At 38.1% G+C, this 20,697-nt stretch overlaps 1 protein-coding gene across 1 annotated transcript; it reads left to right on the top strand.

The window, feature by feature from the left end:
• The first annotated feature begins 742 nt into the window (after positions 1-742).
• On the top strand, positions 743-16,150 carry LOC139710746 (choline/ethanolaminephosphotransferase 1-like). Its single transcript, XM_071622663.1, has 9 exons — positions 743-754; positions 2,704-2,851; positions 6,020-6,161; positions 9,033-9,117; positions 10,213-10,281; positions 11,157-11,348; positions 12,132-12,290; positions 14,181-14,306; positions 15,622-16,150. The coding sequence occupies exons 1-9, from the start codon at positions 743-745 to the stop codon at positions 15,811-15,813; spliced, it is 1,125 nt and encodes a 374-aa protein (XP_071478764.1). The 3' UTR covers positions 15,814-16,150.
• The last annotated feature ends 4,547 nt before the right edge of the window (positions 16,151-20,697 follow it).

The following is a 20,697-nucleotide window of genomic DNA, read 5'->3' as shown; positions in this document are numbered from 1 at the left end:
ATTCGCGAAAATAAAACCCACGCGAAATATATAGCGTATACAGTACTTGATTCTGAAAGAGGAACATACAGTATAGACTGCATCAGTCTACTACATGACAGTAGAGCTACAGTGTAGGCCTACAAATGTGTACTTCAAATCAGACTATGTCATACAACGAAGTTTATTACAGTCATGCTGATAGTGACAATTTTGACCATGAGAATAGTATTACAGTAATGATTAAAGGGATTGTGTAGTTGTGGTTGAGACCTAACTTCACGTTTCTAACATTTTTTTTTTTTTTTTTTGTGAGATAATGAGAAACCTCTTAGAAAATATGAAAGAGAATGTAATTCCAAGATTGATTCAGCGTTTCTGTGATGAAAATTAGTTTTGAAATGGCTGTATAATATCCAAAATAGAGCAATCCTACATGTAGTAAAAGGTGGGATCCACCTTTTATTAGGATCGCTTTGTTTTACTTTGTTTTTGGATGTCTCAGCAATCCCGAAACCGATTTTCATCTAATAAAACTTTGAATTCCTCCTGGAATGGTTTGCTCTGTATTATTTTATAAATAGGTTTTGGTATCTCGCAAAAGGTTTATATGAGCCCAATCCTAATCTCTACCAAAACTAGTATCATCCCTTTAACATCATAACAATGAGTACCGGTATAGCAATAATTGGAAGATGAATTATTACGTACAGTACTTTTCTACACATGTAGTCCCTTTTTATAGCGTGTAAAAGCATCTATCATGATTGGAAGGGTAATGATCGTATCATTTGTTTAGCATGTAACAAAACAAAAACCATGAGGTATTTGGAGTCCCTTGGTGTCATTTGAAAATGGCCATCAAATTCCTGGCTAACCTTTGATTTGAAACATCAATAAACCAGTTTTCTTCTGTTATTAGTGGAAAAAATGAGCAAAGAAAAACCATGTAGCAAAACCTCATACAGGTAGCAGTTTGATAGAATGTCTACTGTAAAACGAGGAATGTTCGCATGCATTTTGATTTCGCGAATTTCGCGAGTGCCAAGATTCGCGAAATTAAAATGCATGCGAAAGTTATTGTTTACGCTGTATGCATTGAGTGACAGTGGCAGTTAGAGAAAATTTCATGCTGCAAAAAAGGCCATTGGCTCCAATTCGTGAAAAATTCATGCCGCAAATATATCATGATTTTTATACAGTATCTTCAAGTCAGTTACATTTTACACCATATTAATAATGCAATTAACCTTTGTAGTGTGCATGCTGCACATCCGTGCATGCATGAACTTACATGTAACATCATATTATCAAGCCAAAGAGTGTGCTCTTTGAACGTGATGGGTTGAATGGTCAAGTGAGCTAGAAAGTAGTAATGACTGGATGACGTCCTCATTAGTTACATTCAGACGACAAGCCTTAACCTCGAGGTTAGGAAACCTTGAGGTTAAGCTTGTAGTTAGGGGCCATGTAGACGCACTTGTGGTTAGCTAACCTCGAGGTTAGCTCGATGTTAAGAGCCACAAGATATCTTGTGGTTTAAGGTAGCACTCTAACCATGAGGGGGGGGGGGGGTCCCCACTCGTAGTTAAGCACTGTGTGGACACAAAAATCAACCACTCAAAGGGGCCTCAAGGTTAAGCTGCGTTGTGTGGACGCACACCAAAGTTAGGGGGCAAGAGCTTAAAGGAGACCTCCGGATGATTTTCAGATTTTTACATTTGAACAACTATAGATTAGTTTTACTGAGGACAGAATTTCAGAATTTGTGATAATTGGGATGAAGAATAAGAATATTTTCAAAATTTAGAAAAAATTGCACTGAACAAGGATGATGACATGGCAGAGTCGCCATAAGAATGCATGAGTTGGGACTCAAGGAAGCAGAACAAAAGAAGAAGGCATGCATAGATTATACACAAGTGAACTCGCAAGCAAGCGGTATTGTAATGGAATTACATTGCTACATTTCTGAAACATGTGAACCTCCTATGTCATCATCCTTGTTCAGTGCAATTTGTTTACGATTTTTCAAAGTAATATTTCTCTGCTCAAGAACCACTATAGATTCCACAAATCTGTACATGGAGTTGTTGATTTATGAACTACATGATGTGAAATTATGAAAATCGTCTGGAATGTCCCTTTAACCTTGAGGTTAGGGCTTATCGTCTGAATGTAATACTGTATACGCTATAATTTTCGCGTATATAAATTTTCGCGAATTGCTGCTGTCACACATTTTCGCGAGTGGTTAAATTCGCGATTGGGAGACCAGAGAAAATATGAAGTGGCAAAGAAAGTGTGAATTTTCAACTTACTAGCAAATAAGAATGATACTAGTGATACACTGCATGAATAAAACTTACCAAACTTTGCGAACTAGTAAGTTAGAATTCAACATTTTTGAAGTCCATCGCGCTAGATTTCTGACGACTGGTCCCCTTGCGATAATGGATTGGCTCTCTACAGTATTTGTTAGTAGACCTGGACGTGCGTAAACAAGCTCAGCCAGTATGGTCTGTTCGGTAAGCCGTGACGTGGTATACTAGTACTGAAATGTTCGTATCATCAAGGCAAGGGATTCATTTTGGAAGGTAATATTTTCGCGTGTTGTTAATTTCGCGAATAGCTCCCGACTCGCGAAATTCGCGAAAATAAAACCCCCGCGAAATATATAGCGTATACAGTATGTTGACTTGATTTCCTTTCCTCCCCATGCAGGCACCAGGCTGGCTCTACCTGTTTGCTTGTGTGTCAGCCTTTACCTACCAGACCTTAGACTGCATCGATGGCAAACATCAATTTCGAACTGGCTGTAACAACGACGTGGCAGAGATTTTCGACCACGGATTCGATGCTGTTTCCAACAGTAAGCTCACTACACCTTTCTATGTGTATATCAGTTTAAGAGTTCAATATTTATTAAAGGTGCTTTTTACCATCGGGAGCAGTGATTTAAAAAATGCTCGAGATATCACATTTGATGCATATGTGTAGGTCAGTTGTATCACAAAACATCCTACCATTAAAGATTTTGCAATAAAGCCTAAGATATTTAAATATCACTTCTTTTCTCAGTAAACCATAACTGTAGATGGTTTAGTCAAGAAACATTTTTATTATAGTTATTGTTCTCATATTGTAAATTTGACAACGACTTAACACTGATTATACTGATTCAAGTTTTTACATTGGTTGTTTCTATCCCTAACTCACTTGTCAGAGCTATTTTGAAGCACTAAAGCTGGGTTTTTGTTTCATCTGCAAATGGTAAATAATGCCTTTAAGAATCCTTCAAATTTTCATTGTGTAGTTTCGTACCAAACTTAGCCTTCCCTTCCACAGGTTTCATCAAATTGTTCTAAATCTTATCTGAAGATGACGTTTCACTTTGGGAATGAAAGAAATGAAAAAGGAAGATACAGGTCACTCTAAATCTGAAATCAATGTGATCCATACCCTTTTCCCCCCTCATCTGTTTCTGATACAATAGATAGCAAATAGTGATTGATGAATTTGTGCATCAAGATTTTTTTTTTGATGGAAACTGATCAACAAATTGCCCTTCATCCACATATAAAACAAACATTGATTTTTTTAGTCTTCTAGGAGTAGCCATGATGAGAAAAAAAAAGTTATGGGGGTACAAAAATTAATAGATCCCCCCCCCCCCTTTTAGAGAACACTGGTTATGGGGACATATTCATGTCAATGGAGGGCAGTTTGTCAATCAATCTTTAGCAATAATTTGTGTTATACAGGTCTGTAAAATTGTGAACCTGTGTGCTTTGTCTGCTACTTGTCATGCATGCTGGAGCATACTTCTGATACAGTACTTTGCTGATCAATTTGAATGGACATGTGGAAAATTTAATAGAGTTTTACCGACGGTATTAACCCGCGGTATTTACCCGTTGAGGACAGGCTGATTTACTTACAACACGCATTTCCCATTTATAGACATCTGCCCAAGTATACTTGGGACGCGTCCTCCACGAGTAGATCCCATTGTGTCAATATGGCCTTCTTGTTGGACTGATGCACATCAATTGCTACAACTGAGTGGGCTAGCTATATAACTACAATGTAGGTCAAGTTTGGTAGGTTTTACTGAATAGGCCTACTGATGGAAAAGTACCGGTAGGGCAAGTTTCTCTAACTGCATATGGGCAGGCTAGAGTGGGCTTGCTACTTCGTCCGTAACCAGGTCAAGTTTGAATTGGTATGACATCCCTAGGCTATACTGAATTCTGATGGAAAATCTGGACAACTAATTTACTCTAAGTACCTTTGGGCATCCTAATACAGTATATGCATATTTTGGGTTATAGCATATATTTTCCCCCTCCCCCCCCCCCCCAGAATTTATTCACTTCCATTCAAATAATACTAAAAACAGCAATTCAATTCAGTATTACTTTACAACGTAAAATTTCAGCACTTTGAAGTAGAAACTAGAAAAGTGCTTGGAGAGCACAGACCTCCACCAAGCCAGCAACTCATTTCCACCCTTACATGCATGCAATTTCCCAAAATAAAAGCATAATTTTGTTTACATCATTGCACGGCACCTTGCCCGAGCAGAACAGGCACTTTAATAGTGCATGTATGTAAACCTCCACTACTATGCAGCTTGAACCCCAACTTCATAGACCTTACATGCCAGTAGGGGAAGACCAAAAAATCCTTCAAAAATCCACAAAAATTTCGGGATCACTACCAAAATTGAATGAGGTGTTCCTTGTGTCAATGTCAACTTTTTGTGCAAGTTTCATTTTTATCTATATTCAACTTTTTGAGTTATTTTGCAAACAGACAAATCATCGCCGATGATCACCTAACCTCCCCCTTCCTTGTCGGAGGTAATTAAGAAAAGCAATGATTGAAACTCTCATTTCAATTTTCATCATAACAAGTAAAATGAAAACAAAATACAGTTAAATAAAAAAAAGTGGATATTCTATCTGAAATGAACAACCCATCCCCCTCCACTATCTCTTCTTAGCTGCCCTTCTTTAACCAAAACACTTCTACCAGACCACTGTCCAGAACAACAAAAACCCTCCATACTTACATCTGTCCTCCCCCTTTAAATCCAGCCTATTACCAAACGGACATCTGTTATTCCTCTCATCCCATATAATACCAGTATCTTTGTGAAAATGCTACCTGTATAATGTATCTGTCAAGTTAAAAGTTAATTGTGGTTGTTAGGTGCTTTTGAATTTGCAGAAGGAGGCATCATAATCAATTGTACCATCACACAATCTCGATTTTTTTGATATATATTTATATATATATATATATATTTTTTTTTTTTTGCTTATTGAGTTTTTCATAACATCATGCTTAATATGTTAAAATATGATGTTATAACTCTTTGTAATTTTTAAATTAAAATTCTCAAATATCAAGATTTTGGGGTAAAAATGACGTCATTGAGCTGGCAGAACTACGTAACTTGAGATATGTAGCAGGTAACTGTAATGATAGTTACGTATTTTTGCCTGATCGTACCCCTTCATTGAGGTAGCTTGAGTGGCTGGCAGAACTACGTATCTCAAGTTCCGATCCGCATGCACGTGTCGCATTTGTACACAATCTATGAGATTCTCATGATTAGGCAGCGAACTACGTATCTTACGAACTACGTATTTTACATTAACCCCCCATCCTGGTCCAGCAGCCCCCCTCTAAAAAAAAAAACATTCAGTGGCCCCCACCTCTGAAAAATGCTATCTGTGCATCCTGTGTGGTGGTGAGTAGTAGGTGCTTTTGTGTTAAATTTAGAATCACGAAGAGAGGCATCTGAACCAAAGGTTCAATAGTCAAATTGTGCAAATTTTCATCTAGTGCCTTTCCTTCTCGTAGCAATTCCACGTTTGATTCCAGGGTTTTATTCCCTTTTTGCCTTTCTCGCCTTCGTCTCTGTGTGTCTTTTCTGTCTGTCTGTCTCTCCCCTCTGTCTGTCTGTCTGTATGTTTGTCTTCAATCCTTCTCTCCAATCCCTCTATGCCTGTGTTCAATCGTGTCCCAGGTCTCCTTGCCGTAGAGATGGCCTGCATGCTTCAGATCGGATCCCACCCCAACCTCGTCCTAGTCTTTGAACTGGCCACCGTCGTTCTGTTTTATGAAACCCAGTGGCTGAATTACATAACAGGATACATGAATTTTGGCAAGTAAGTATCGCTATACCATAACTCGGTCACTGATATCAGACCGTCTATATGTTTTACATGTATGTCCACTTTGCTTGAGAGTGCTTTGTGAATAATAAGCAGAAAACGTAGTTGACTGTTTGAAGAAGCTTTTGCCATTGTTTGTGGCACATGTACTTTGTTGTGTTAAGAGCATAAGCCCATCACATCCATATCAACCGGACACGAATTAATGAAGAGTCTGGTTTAGGAGTTTTTAGATTTGTTCAAGAGGAGCGAATGGTTTGACAAAAACAAAATGTGCCTATAGTTTTCTTTTGAGACGCCATGAAGGAGAAAAAAAAAACATAGCTGGTATAAAGCAAATTTAAGCCACCAGGCTTTGTGCAAAAGCAGTTCCATTGAATTAAAAACATGTAATTGTACAGAAAGATTTTACAGTACTCTCTGCATAATCGGGTAGGCTCGGGCAGAGCGTTTCTTTCCCGATTAAGCGGAGTACCCGATTAACAGAAGAACACGTCTCATTCACATTTGACACACACAATGTGTATGTACATGCATTGTACACTGCACCGAACACCTACACTGTATGCTTAACACGCGTGCTTGCACGGCACATTATACATACCTTGCGGTTTGCTCAGTCAGGAGCATTAATTTACACTCTTTTTATGAAGACAAATATGTCTTCATAAAACTTTGTGGTTTGACTAAGACTCCTCGCTAACGTGGAAAATTTGACATTCATGATTTCTCAAAGTGTTATATCAGTGATAAAATGTGGGTAGAAAGTAGATAAGAAGAAAATTATTGACCCATTTATGCGGAGAGGCAACCCGATTATCAGGTAATTTTAATGTGCATTGGAACTGACTTTGACATTTCTACCCAATTAAACGGAGTACCGGTATAAGCGATACCCAATTACGCGGCGAGTACTGTATTATAAAAGTCAGATTGACTTTATTCGTTTGAATGTTTGTACAGCTGTAAAGTGCACATTTCACATAGGCATATGCATGATAACTACAACTTGGTTTTCTCCCATATTGGAATGTGACAAGAATGTGACCACCTGTCTTGAAAAGGACAATTCAGGACCATAAATGAATTGATTTAGAAAAAAAGGCAAACAATTTACAAGTAATTTTTTTTTTTCAACATGTGATCAAAGATAAAAAAGTTATGAAATGTTGAAGATTTGCTCATTTTTGCAAAACAGTTCTCAAACAGTTGTTATGAATATCCAAATGAGTGGGCTGATACAGACCCCGTTTACAGTGCGTGACTGGGCCGAGCCGCGGCCGAGCCGCGGCTGAGCCCAGCCTCAATTGCGAGGCCGGGCCCTGCAATTTTGTCCATTTACACTGCCGGGCTCGGCCACGCTTTTGATTCAAACCTTTCACTATTTTGTCGTAACTGATATGCCAACTGAATTATTTTGTCATAACTGATATGCCAACTGATATGCCAACTGAATTCCGTGGCGACGAAGTTGTCGTTCGGGCACCTTTGCAGGACAAAACCACCGTAAACTATATTAGTTTTCGACGTTGAGGGGGTTAATATCCTGAATAGCGAAATAGTACAGGCAGAGGGTTTGGAAGCCAGACTGAAATTGGCCGCGCATTTGGCGCAGTTTGCGTTTACGAGCCCGGCCGCGGCCGAGACCACCTCCAGAGTGTGGCCAAATGCGAGGCCAATTTTGGCCTCGCATTTGGCCTTTTGCGCGTTTACACTGAAGTGAAGGAGGGCTCGGCCGCGGCCGAGTCTCGCACTGTAAACGGGGTCAATGACATCATCCCACAATTTTTCATTGAACATGGACGAAAAACCCAATATGAAAAATTCCGTTTTTCTGACATACATGTAACATTGTATATCATTCGGGTAGTATTATTTCCAGCTGAGGGTCTTCAAGTAATAATCATATACCTAAATTTGGATTTGAAACTAGGGCATAATTGCATTTGAACGAAGGAAAATGAGAAATTTCAAGACCTTGTGTACAAACTATGTGCAAGTTGTAATGTGATGACATCATCAACTCACTCATTTACGCATTCACACTGAACATGCAAGAACAGTTCTGTGAAAAAAAAAGCAGAACTTCACAACATCTTAACTTCCCTCTGATCTTGATCAAATATTTGCTGTAGTGCTTAGAAACTTTTACCCTTTCTTGTCGGACTATTTAAAGTTTGAACATGCCCTTAATTGTCCTTTAAGCTGCTCTAGTCAAGTGTCGACAAATCGCTCTTGGCTGCAGAAGTGTGCTCTTCCTTATTTGCCACGTGATACAAGCATGCAGACGTGTCAAACTTTAAATAACTGTAGAAGCTAGACGGATCTCTGAGTAAGAAGCCAACATCCTGTCGGTCTGTTGGTCTGTCTGCCCGTCTGTCTGTCTGTTTTTCTCAAGTCTGCGGTGAGATTATCTCCTTTAGATATTGTCCCCATGATAATCTCTTTTATTTTCTGACCCACCAGACTCGGCTGCATGTGACACAAAGTAAATTCGTTCCTGACCCAGGAAATAACAATAAAAAGGGGTATATTTGCTTGTTCAGTTTATAGTGTTTCTTCTTAATTGCTATACAACCTATGCTGTGTCTGTGTGGACTTTGTGCCTGCTATGTACAATAGATGGTATAATAATATGTCAGTTGTTAAGAGTCATGCTTTCTAGTACCTGACCTAGATCCACTCAAAGATCAAATAGTGTCATTGTTGCTGTTCTTTTTCTCCCTTCACAGTCTCATCCATTCACCAGTCTCAACACTGCAGATAAAATTAACTCTGTTGTTTTGTTTTTTTTGCCTCTCTTTCCTTCTTTGTTTGCATTTTTCCCCCACGTGACGTGCGTGTCAATTTCACCCCTTTGATCAGGATCGACGTGACCGAAGGCTTGCTAATGTACTGTGGCATGTTCCTCCTGACGTCTGTGTATGGACCGCGTCTATGGATGACTCAGGTGAATGAATTCCAGGCCAGTTTTAACCCCGAGTGGTGGAAGGACACGGCTCCGAGCTCTAATAGCGACCGCTTCTCTCTTACATCTCACCTGTCTAGATTTCATCCTTCCATAAACACCTATCACATTAATTTGCTCAGATATTAATTAATTGTCACATAGCCACACCACGTCATGCATAATTGTTGATGCTTACGTGTCACAACTGGGTGCCATTACTCAGTCTGCATTCATTGTCATTTATTATTTGATACACTCATCACTATGTTCCTTATGCTGTTAATATGATATTTTTTTTATCATATCCTTCACTATCATGGAAGTAAATCATGATGATGTACATGTATTCCAAGAATGGTAAAGTCTATGGATTTTGACAAATCATAGTTTAGGTGAAATAATAATGGAAGTACATAAGATGAGCCAGAATTAATGGTCTCAGTCAAATAATTCACTCAGGTCTCGGGTCTTAGTTTATTTATTCATTCATTCAAATGGTTTTAGTCATCTTATTCATCAAAAGGTCTGAAGACTATACAGTGTGAGTATACATAGACATGACTTTGAAAAACAAAATGTGTTCACACAGGATTTTAAAGTTGCAAAGCATAAGTATACAACAAATAAACATACAGTTAAAAATCATATAAAACACTTCAAAAGTTACATATAAAACCAAAACCTAAGAGACTTAATACTTGTTATTGTCCATTTTAAAAGTTCATTCAAATATGGGAAGTGAAGAAGGGTGAATTGATTAATCAGAAGCTGCTAAAGCTGGATAGTCCTCACATATATCGTCCACATTATCTGATTTCTTCAAGTACAAACATCCATCCGTAATTAAGTGATATGTCTAACAGCTTTAGAGCCGGATTGTGTGGTGTCAAGTAGACGAGGGTACATATCACTTACAAGCTAATCGACAGAGTTATTAGCAAACAAGTCGATGACTCTCATGTAGGAGGTTGTGCTAGAAAGGTAAGTAGTAAGATATAAATTGTACCTGGCCACTCTGTAAGAGAGTGCATCTGTGTTCAAAAGGGGAATGGTGCCCTTCACACCACCTGCCATCCATTATATTTTCTTTACTAGCTCATCCACTGTGTCAAGCCTCAAACCCAGAGAGGCAAGTTGCCCCCCAAGGATTTGATCCGCATCTGGGTCAGATTTGTGACTGAGTAGATCCCCGTCTGATTTACTCTGTCATCGTTTCATCACTTTGGATTATGCATTTTGTTTTAGCTTAATTTTCTCGACAACATCCAGAACTCAAACTGGGACATGTGGACCTGTCATGAATATTGCATTCTGTGATCGATATTCAATCTTCAGTCATTCTCTGCTGTTTCCAATAGTAGAGTACACAAAATTTGAAGTAACACTCAAGATGATGAAAAAAAGATGACTAGTAAGAATGCAACGTGAACTAAAATGAGTGTTTTCTTTTTAATATTTGATCCATGTATCCACTTTGTGCATCGATAATGTTGGCGTTTGCAGTCTGAATAAGACTTGAACCAAGCATGGCTGTGAAAGAGGGCAACCTAGACGGCTGACCACTGACCACAAGCTGACCATGATGTACAATGTATGCAGCCAGCAGCGGTCATTGGATGGTCCAGCCAGTGCAATCTTCCAAAGAATTTACACCATCACACTCAGATTAACAGACCTCTAGCAGGTCCAAATAAAGGGAGCTGCTGAGCTGGACTGTGGGGATTTTAAATCCATATCTGGACCACATCTGAGATGCAACTCTTAAATCCACCAGATAGCGGTCATCTGGTCTGGCTCTGATGCAGTTGGGGGAAACAGCATGACTGGTATGAAATTATCTACCGAGCACAATTAAGGGGAGCCAGCCAAATACAGAACCTGTGATTGTTGTGTTCCCAAAGAAGCCAATAGAACTGATCTGGAGATTTGGAGATTGAAGTGTGGTCCACTACCTGATCACGACCAATAATTATGGTTTCTTGTAATAAAGAATAAATGAATAATTCATGACTTTTAACACTGTTCTCTGTGTACTGTAGCATGTTTCTCATTTGCCGAGATTCTTCACGTTTCCATTCCACCAGGCTCCGTTGATTGGTGTGGAGCTGCGTTATCTCATCCTTGGCTTCGGTGTGATCACATTTCTCAGTTGCACAGTTTCCACACTGCATGAAATCTACACCGCCCAACAGCCCACATCCAAGGCAACCAAGACAGGGCCCATTGTTGCTGTAAGAGACTCACAATTTCCTTTGTTACCATCACACTCAATCCATGCCATTCGACCAGTAAAGAGAAACCACATTTGTGACTGGAGACAACAGTTTCAGGCGAAAGTCTGGAATTTTGAAATTTTTTTTTTTCAATGAATCACACTTTTAATTGCCCATTTTATGAGCTTTGCATTGATATAAAACACTTGTATTCTCCTGTACCGTTTTGAGAAACAGGCTTTAAAGATTCACCTCTTGCTCAAAGACAATATCCAAGCAAATTAAGCTCTGCCCGTAGCCACCACAGGGCTTTCTGATTCGCTCACTGAAAGAATGTAGATGTAGAAAACATATCAAAGATTCTATTTCTGTGAGAAAAAAAAAAATTGACATAAATAATGGTCAAAATTTTGTTACCCCTCTTATAGGACGAAATTTGCTCTAGCGACTTTTGCCTGGAACCATTGTGGCGAGTCACATTTGTGAAGGAACCTACTGTACGTGTATATGGTATACTACTAATAGTTTGAAGCATTGTACGGGAAACTTGCCTTGTAGACATTTATGGCAAAACATTAAAAGTTCTTTATTTCCCATTTTCATGCAATGAAGCTCACAGAACTATTGGTCAAACTAGACAACACAGATGACTTTCCATTTGTTTTGTCTGCCCTACATTGGTCAAAAAAAAAACAGAAGCTGAGCTGGAGTTATACTTTGTATAATTATATCTCCTATAGGATATACATGTATTAACAAGCTGTGTTAGAACACACTGACACGTAAATGCTTTTTATCCAGGACTCTAGAAAACTGCCCCCTATCTACCCAATGGTGGCGCTTGTCGGTCTGACAGTCCTACTCTGGGTCTCACCCGGAAGTGATTCTATCAACCAACAACCCTGCGTCTTCATGCTCATCATTGGAACTGCTGCTGCAAAGATCGCTACAAAAATCATTGTGAGTACATCAGTAGCATATTTTAAATCGAAAATTCATCCTCTATAGTTATTTGTTTAAAGAGCTTCACATGATTTTATGTATTTGTAACTATTTCAGACTGTTGGCCTGTTTGACACTTTGTGGTATGATACGTGGAAGATGACATCACTTTCTATGACAACATTTTCCAAATAGTGCATTATTTTTTAAAGGATATCACAATGCAAACACGACCAGAGACTACTAAAGTGGGCTCAGTGGTGCACTGTGTGTGCTTTTATAATCTCTGGTTGTGACATCATCGCTGCTACATACCATCATTGTAGGAACCCTCTACTGGTACATTGCATCCACTTAATTACTTCTTGCCTTTTTGTCCATCCTTTTGTTTGAATGTTTGATCCAAAATATAGAACAAATTTGCTCCGCCTAATATTTAGTTTCTGGTTAAAAGTATGGGCCTCAGTGCCTCCAGTAGTAATACTGTATACGCTATAATTTTCGCGTACATAAATTTTCGCGAATTGCCGCTGTCACACATTTTCGCGAGTGGTTAAATTCGCGATTGGGGGACCAGAGAAAATATGAAGTAGCAAAGAAAGTGTGAATTTTCAACTTACTAGCAAATAAGAATGATACTAGTTATACACTGCATGAAAAAGACTTGCCAAACTGCGAACTAGTAAGTTAGAATTCAACATTTTTGAAGTGGTTAAGTCCATCGCGCTAGATTTCTGACGAGTGGTCCCCTTGCAGTAATGGATTGGCTCTCTACAGTATTCGTAAGTAGACGTGGACGTGCGTAAACAAGCTTAGCCAGTATGGTCTGTTCGGTAAGCCGTGACATGGTATACTAGTACTGAAATGTTTGTATCATCAAGGCAAGGGATTCATTTTGGAAGGTGATATTTTCGCGTGTTGTTAATTTCGCGAATAGCTCCCGACTCGCGAAATTCGCAAAAATAAAACCCCCGCGAAATATATAGCGTATACAGTATTCACTTCAGGTGCATCCTTCAGTGAAGAGTACTACTTTGGATTCACCTCTGCCCAAAGTGAACACTCACAGCAGAGTATAATTGTATTACATTTGCATGAAAGATGATATAATCCCCCTCATCTATTTATTTGTCCCATTTATTCAATGATTAATCTCTGTTGTATTCATTCATACATTCATACATTCATACATTCATACATTCATTCATTCATACATTCATTCATTCAATCATACATTCATTCATTCATTCATACATTCATTCATACATTCATTTATTCATTCATACATACATACAGTGTACATACATTCATTCATTCATTCATTCATAAATTCATTCATTCAATCAGTCAGTCATTTCTACTTTTAGTACATACATACATACATACATTCATTCATTCATTCATTCATTCATTCATTCATACATTCATTCATTCATTCATACATTCATTCATTCATTCATATATTCATACATTCATTCATTCATACATTCATTCATTCATACATTCATTCATTCATTCATACATTCATTCATTCATACATACATACAGTGTACATTCATTCATTCATTCATTCATAAATTCATTCATTCAATCAGTCAGTCATTTGTACTTTTAGTACATAAGTTGTACATACATTCATTCATTCATTCATTCATTCATTCATTCATTCATTCATTCATACATTCGTACATTCATTCATTCATTCATACATACATACATACATTTATTCATTCATATATTCATTCATACATTCATTCATTCATTCAGTCAGTCAGTCAGTCAGTCAAGTAGTCATTTGTTCGTACATACATACATTCATTCATTCATTCATTTATTCATTCAAGTATTCATTTATTCATGTATTTCATTATTCTTATTATTCATTATGTGTTTGACCCTTAATCCCAGACCATGCACATTGTAAAGGCAGAGATGACCATCACAAATTCTGCCTACCTGGGGCTTCTTGTCCTGCTGGTCAATTCTGTCCTGGGATCACCGCTGGACACATTGGTCCTCTGTCCCATCGTTCTGGTATGTAATATATCATTCTGTCTTTTGTCTAGGTAAGAAAGGAAGGTACAATGTAGTTGTTGAGTTTGGACATCTGTCGGCTTACTGTAGTTATAATAACATCTACAACTAGGAAAGCACTGTGAGAGTGCAGACCTCTGCCAAGCAGCTCATTTCCACCACTGATCTTGTTTTTTTTTGTAGAAATCATTGATTTCCACCATAGCATACATGCATGCTGAAAATCGCCCAATTTTCCAATATAGAAGCCTTTTGTTTGCGTCATCAACTTTCAGCTGCCAGACACCTCACCCGAGCAGAGCACGCATTTTAGAGCGAGTATGCAAACCTCAACATGCTTTAGAGCGTGTATGCAAACCTCAACATGCTTTAGAGGGCGTATGCAAACCTCAACATGCTTTAGAGCGTGTATGCAAACCTCAAATATGCGTAGCTTGAACTCCCAAGTTCATTAACCCTATATTTCCAGAAGATTCAAAAGACTGAAAATTGGTGAAATGGGTAAACCTAGCCAATCTTGCATCCATCTAAGCAAAAACATGTAGAAGATACATGTATGTGACCCGCTACAACAAAAGGATCCGAAAATCAAGGGAGGACAATTTTCTGAAAATGGCATGATATTATTCCCTTACTCTTTTACTTTAATTTCATATATAGCACAACTCTTAAAAGTATTTGGTTGCAGAGATATCAATGATTTTATTAGCGCATGTCAAGTGGTTGAGGAAATCAGTTTCGAGAAAAACGCCTTCAAAGTTTTCCTTCTGACGCTATCATGATCAAGGGGGGTGAAACAGTTTTCACCGCTTGACATTAGAAGGCATGCTCCTAGCAACCTCCGCGATGTTCATTCAAGCTTAGCGCTGGCAATCTACGCACACCAATCAGTAATCAGGATGCCATGCACTGACCAATAAGATCACTCCCTCGCTGCTAGGGGCAGAGTCTAGCTGCGCCGCTAAATCCAAATCTTCGGACATGTTTCTGCTAAGTTAAAAGTCGGAAAATCATGGCCCAGAAAAATGCTGATTTCTTGCCTTCCTTTGATCATTTAGCTTCGAGATTTCGGCATGTGATAGCCAAAACATTAGATTACAAAATTATGCCAAAAACAGAAATCCCATGGTTTTGACCAATTTTGATGATGTGACTTCAAACTCGATTTTTTTCGGCTCAGCCGTCGGCGGCTTAAGGATCCTTTTGTTGTAGCAGGTCACATATGATCATTGCTCATTCTTTTCAGTAAAAAGTAACAGACATGCAGAGGATGTTCTCATCTTATTCTCTTGTTTCCTCTCACCTGATGTCAAAGGTCGTATCCTTCTTGGACTACATGAGGTACTTCTGTCTGGTGGCATGGCAAGTTGCCGAAGAGAACGGCGTCTACATACTGACCTCACCAGACAAGAAGACCCTCTGGGCTAATGGCATGGCAGTAGAGGGCGCCCTTGGAAATGGAGTGGTGGAGAATGATTGCCATGGCAACAGCTCTAATCATCACTGAATGGAGATACTGGCTGCTTGGGAATTCATCTGTACCCTCAGCATCCTCATGTTTCATTTTCCCCGTGCTGTTGTTGTTGTTTGTTTGTTTGTTTTGTTTTGTTTGTTTTTTGTTTGTTTGTTTATTTGTTTGTTTTTAAAGGCCAGAATTGAGAAGCAGGGGTTGTTGAATGTAAAGTGTGGAATCAACTCAGAATGGCAGGATATCAGAAATGATGAAAAATGATGAAGAAATTGAGAAACAGCTCACAACAGAAGTGATTACATGTTAGACATATATACATATATTTTTTTTTCTGTGTGTATGTGTGTGAGAGTATGCATGTATGTGTGTGGTGAAGGTCATTAGAAAGAAATAACAATACTATGTCAAACATAATATGTCTGACAACTATTAACATCATAATAATGAGATGAAATTTTCATATATTCTGCATTAACTTAAAATGTTTTTTGTGTTACCAATCATTGACACTTTGTGAAATATATAGCAATATCATTATGTAAATATGAAATGCAACTTTATGGCTCAGGCATAAGAGATCAAGACAAGTTCTTTTCAAACTATGGGAGGAAAAAAAGATTATCATCATGTGTGCCCACTTTGATTGACTGTACCCTAACGTGTGTTTTTCAGCTTTGTGCTTCATAAAGACATCTGCAACTATGCAAGCAAAGAATATTGTAGATGCCATAGCTTACCCTACAAACGGATGTATACAGCCAAACTGGGGCGTGGTCAACCTGTTGCCATGGCAACTACTTACTATTGTGCAGTGCCACTGTATTTTAGCATACGGGACCCATAGATACCTCAGCTCTATGTGTGTAATATTCCTTACATCTTGTGTAAGAGAAAAAAATAAGAAAAAATGCAATTGTAGCATAATTAAAACAAAATAGATATTAACCAGTCTAGATAGCATATTATCCACCCAAAAGGTGAGTTTATGATTTGTTTTTTTTTTTCTGTCAAAATAGCTTGTCAACACAAACACTGTGTAATAGGAAGTCCCTGGACATTGATTCTTACTGAAACAATTACTGCAATATCACCTTGTGTAGTGCAGAATAATTTCCTGATTATGATATCTCATGTTGCATAGAGCTCAATTGACCACCTGTAGCTGCAGAAATATGATCATCAAATATTAACCCGTTGAGGACGAGTCCCGAGTATACTTGGGCAGAGCTCTATGGGAAATGTGTGTTGTAGCAAAATCAGCCCATCCTCAACGGGTTAAGATTTTGAAATTGAACCAGCTCCAAGAGAGTGATAAGATGGCAGATGTAGCACTATTCAGATGATATTTCAAACTTTTGCTAACCTTACCAGAGGAGCTTCTCATCACGGTGCTGTCAGAGAAAATGGCGATGAATTATTCAGGACCATTTGCTAGTTTTTGCAATCTCCAAGCTGTTATCCTGCATCGTGATAGCTGGTAGTGAAGGGTTGTATTAATACACAAATGTGTAATGCTGTACTCAAATAGAGGCATTTGTAGATTTGTCAAAATATATTCTATGATTATTAATAGCTTTGCCTTTGATCATGAAAGGTATAATGGGAATTGTACTGATTTTAGAATTATGACTGTTTTAAGGTAAAGAAGATTGAAGATGCTGTGATAGTTCCTCTCAATTTAGTAGTTAGTCTTGAGCTGATCTGAATTTCAGACACAGTTTACCCCAATTGATTGGCTTGTTCGTAATTTTTGTCATTATTCTGATATACAGCTATACATGAATACTGTGTAAGCTGTTGTTTTTACGAGGGTTTAATTTTCACGAATTTCGCGAATCTCAGTTGGACTGTGAATTTAACAACACACGAAAATGTCACCATACGCTATAACATAGTAGTGTGCTTATTTAGGCCTCTATGTCAATTCACGAAAACAACATCTCGCGAAAATGTCAGTGACTTCCTCATTCGCGAAAATATCTGTACGCGCAAAAATAAGTGTATACAGTACATGTACATTGTAGTTATCAAGTATTGTTTCAGTGTAGACATACAGTATTTGAAGGTATTGTTTACCATTGGGAGCAGTGATTTAAAGAAAACAAATATTCAAGCTGTATCACATTTGATGCATATGTGTAGGTCAGTAGTATCACAAAACATCCTTCCATAAAATAATTTTGCAATTAAGCCTAAAATACAAGGAGATATCACTATTTTTCTCAATAAACCATAACTGTTATCAGTTTAGTCGAGAAACAATCTTATTACATGTATATCTATTGTTCACATTTTGTATATTTAACAATACTTAACATTGAATACAAATGATTCACATTTTAATATTGGTTGTTTTTGTCCCTAACTCACATTTTAGAACTATTTTGAAGCACTAAAGCTGGGTTTTTGTTTCATCTGCAAATGGTAAACAATACCTTCAGCTTGCTTCGCTGTTAATGATCTGCTTGCTAAACATCTATTATTTCATAGGTGTCATTCAAGAAGAATCAAAAGATATTATGTACATGAGCCCGAGTTCTTTCTTTGAAAATTTTTCTTGTTCTCTGGCACCGTTGTATTGCTACCAAGTGCACATTGAAATGTTGGTAAGGCAATTTGAATATTCAGATGGCATGTTTCAATGCAAAGTTTTTCGTCTACTCTGAAGCTTCTGTAACAATGTATGTATTTATTCATTTGTTCATTCATTCATATTAATTCATTAATTTATTCATTCATTAATTTTTTGTTTCTTTCTTTTGGCCTTCGTTCCTTCCGTCCTTCCTTCCTTCCTTTCTTCATTCCTTCATTCATTCATTCCTTCCTTCCTTCATTCCTTTATTCATTCATTCATTCCTTCCTTCCTTCATTGCTTCATTCCTTCATTGCTTCATTCCTTCCTTCATTCCTTCATTCATTCATTCCTTCGTTCCTTCCTTCATTCCTTCCTTCATTCCTTCATTCATTCCTTCATTCATTCCTTCATTCCTTCATTCATTCCTTCATTCATTCCTTCATTCCTTCATTCATTCCTTCATGCCTTCCTTCCTTTCCTCCTTCCTTCCTTCCTTCATTCCTTCATTCCTTCCTTCATTCATTCATTCCGTCCTTCCTTCATTCCTTCCTTCATTGCTTCATTCCGTCCTTCCTTCATTCCTTCCTTCATTCCTTCATTCCTTTCTTTCTTTCTTTCTTTCTCACTTGATATAACATACATGCACAAATACTGCTAAAGACGTCACAACAATGTAAAAAAAATCCAGTATGTCAATGTGAAAGAGAAAACACAGCATTAGGTTAACAGGTTGATGAGAAGGTGACATAGCCTTTAATCCAAAGCCAGGGAAAGTACAGTCTGACCTCTCCTATCCAGACATGTCGGGACCGGTGCTCATCCGGATAAAGGATTTGGCCGGACATGGGAGACTCCATGTTTAATACACGCAGCTGCCTACCCACGAAGTAGCTACTGTACATGTTCATGTATCAAATTTGTGTGAACATGTCACATCCTCCTCAGCTGGTCTGTGTTCAGAATTTTCTGATAATTTGCTCGATGAATGATCACCTGCCCCGTGTCTTGATGTACTGAAAGGTTTTCTGTCCGTGTTCCTGCACTGATTTGGGAGTAGTGAATGTCTAATGCATGTTATTTAGATGAAAACTAGATGTGAATGTATGTTTATTATGTTGGGGATAATGTGTAATTTATTTGAGTTTGTGTAGGAGTTTTGTTTGAGTTTTAAATCCCCCTTTTCCCTGTACGTTATTAGATGGGGGAAAAAAAATCACACTGAGATTGCAATTTTAGGTTAGGTTTAGGGTTTAGGAGTTTGGGTTAGGGTTAGGTTCAGGATTAGGTTCAGGATTAGGATAAGGATTAGGTCCAGGGGAAGGGTCCGGGGTAATTGATCAGGGGGTTATTGCCCTACACCTGGATTAAGGGAGGCTGGATAGGAGAGGTCGGACTGCAACTTGTGCTTGTACAGCTGTACCTCAGAGAGCAGGAAAGAAAGTGCTTAAGAATCACTGCCTTTGTCTTGTTTCACTGTGCTGTTGTCATTCTCAGATGCTGAGTGCAATGTAGGTATACATTGTACGGTATTTGTTATAATCATAGTTATTAAAGGTAAAACCAGAGTTTCTATATGTATATACCGCTGTAGTTGCAGCAATTGTTTATTTTTGCCTTGATAGAAAGACGTACGCATATGAAATGTGTGAAACAATGCTGCAATAACGCATTTTCAGTGGGGTAGCAACAAAATACAAATTGTTACCCCAAAATGTACGCTGGAAGTATGAGAGTCTCAGATCATTCTCGATCGTGGTATACTAAACCATATCAGTAGGTACTTTATCCATTGCACGAGAGTAAATTGCATTCGCAGCTTGTTATAAATTGCATGTGATGTAATGCTACTGCTAGGGCACATGTTGATCATCACACACTGGTATCATCCTACCTATTGTACCTGCAAGTGAATGGGGAGGATGCTTTAGAATTAAAGTTGAGTATGCTTCACGCTTTTGATCTCAAAATACCTTCAAGTGACTTGTGATCCTGGCAAAATGGGTCAGGCAGACATGTTGTTTTTTTTTGTTGTTGTTGTTTTTTTTTTGTAGATCCATTTGAAATATCACATGTACAAGCAAGTTCCAAATGGTGGGAGATGAATTTTTAGCTCTTATGGGAATTATGTTTTCAGCGTTAATTGTCATACTGAAATCTGTTGGATAAGTATTTTGTGTCTTTGTTGTTATTGTTGTGATGAAAAACAAGTGGTTTTACCATTTCAGTGCAAAGCTAATGGGAGAAAAATTGTGACACAATGTTGCCTTAATATTGTCCACACTGTCACGCAAGTACTTCTTGATATATTACAGGGGCCTACAGATTATTGTGTGTGAAAGACGTGA

This window comes from Diadema antillarum, unplaced genomic scaffold, assembly GCF_040938485.1.
Source record: "Diadema antillarum isolate AM-2024a unplaced genomic scaffold, OU_Dant_1.0 seq00001558_RagTag, whole genome shotgun sequence".
NCBI lineage: Eukaryota > Metazoa > Echinodermata > Echinoidea > Diadematoida > Diadematidae > Diadema > Diadema antillarum.
This window is presented reverse-complemented; position numbering and strand designations above follow the sequence as displayed.

Coding starts and splice junctions, on each gene's coding strand:
- LOC139710746 (XM_071622663.1), top strand. Junction 9,118..10,212: donor CGCGTCTATGGATGACTCAG/GTGAATGAATTC, acceptor TTTCTTTACTAG/CTCATCCACTGTGTCAAGCC. Junction 12,291..14,180: donor AGATCGCTACAAAAATCATT/GTGAGTACATCA, acceptor CCTTAATCCCAG/ACCATGCACATTGTAAAGGC.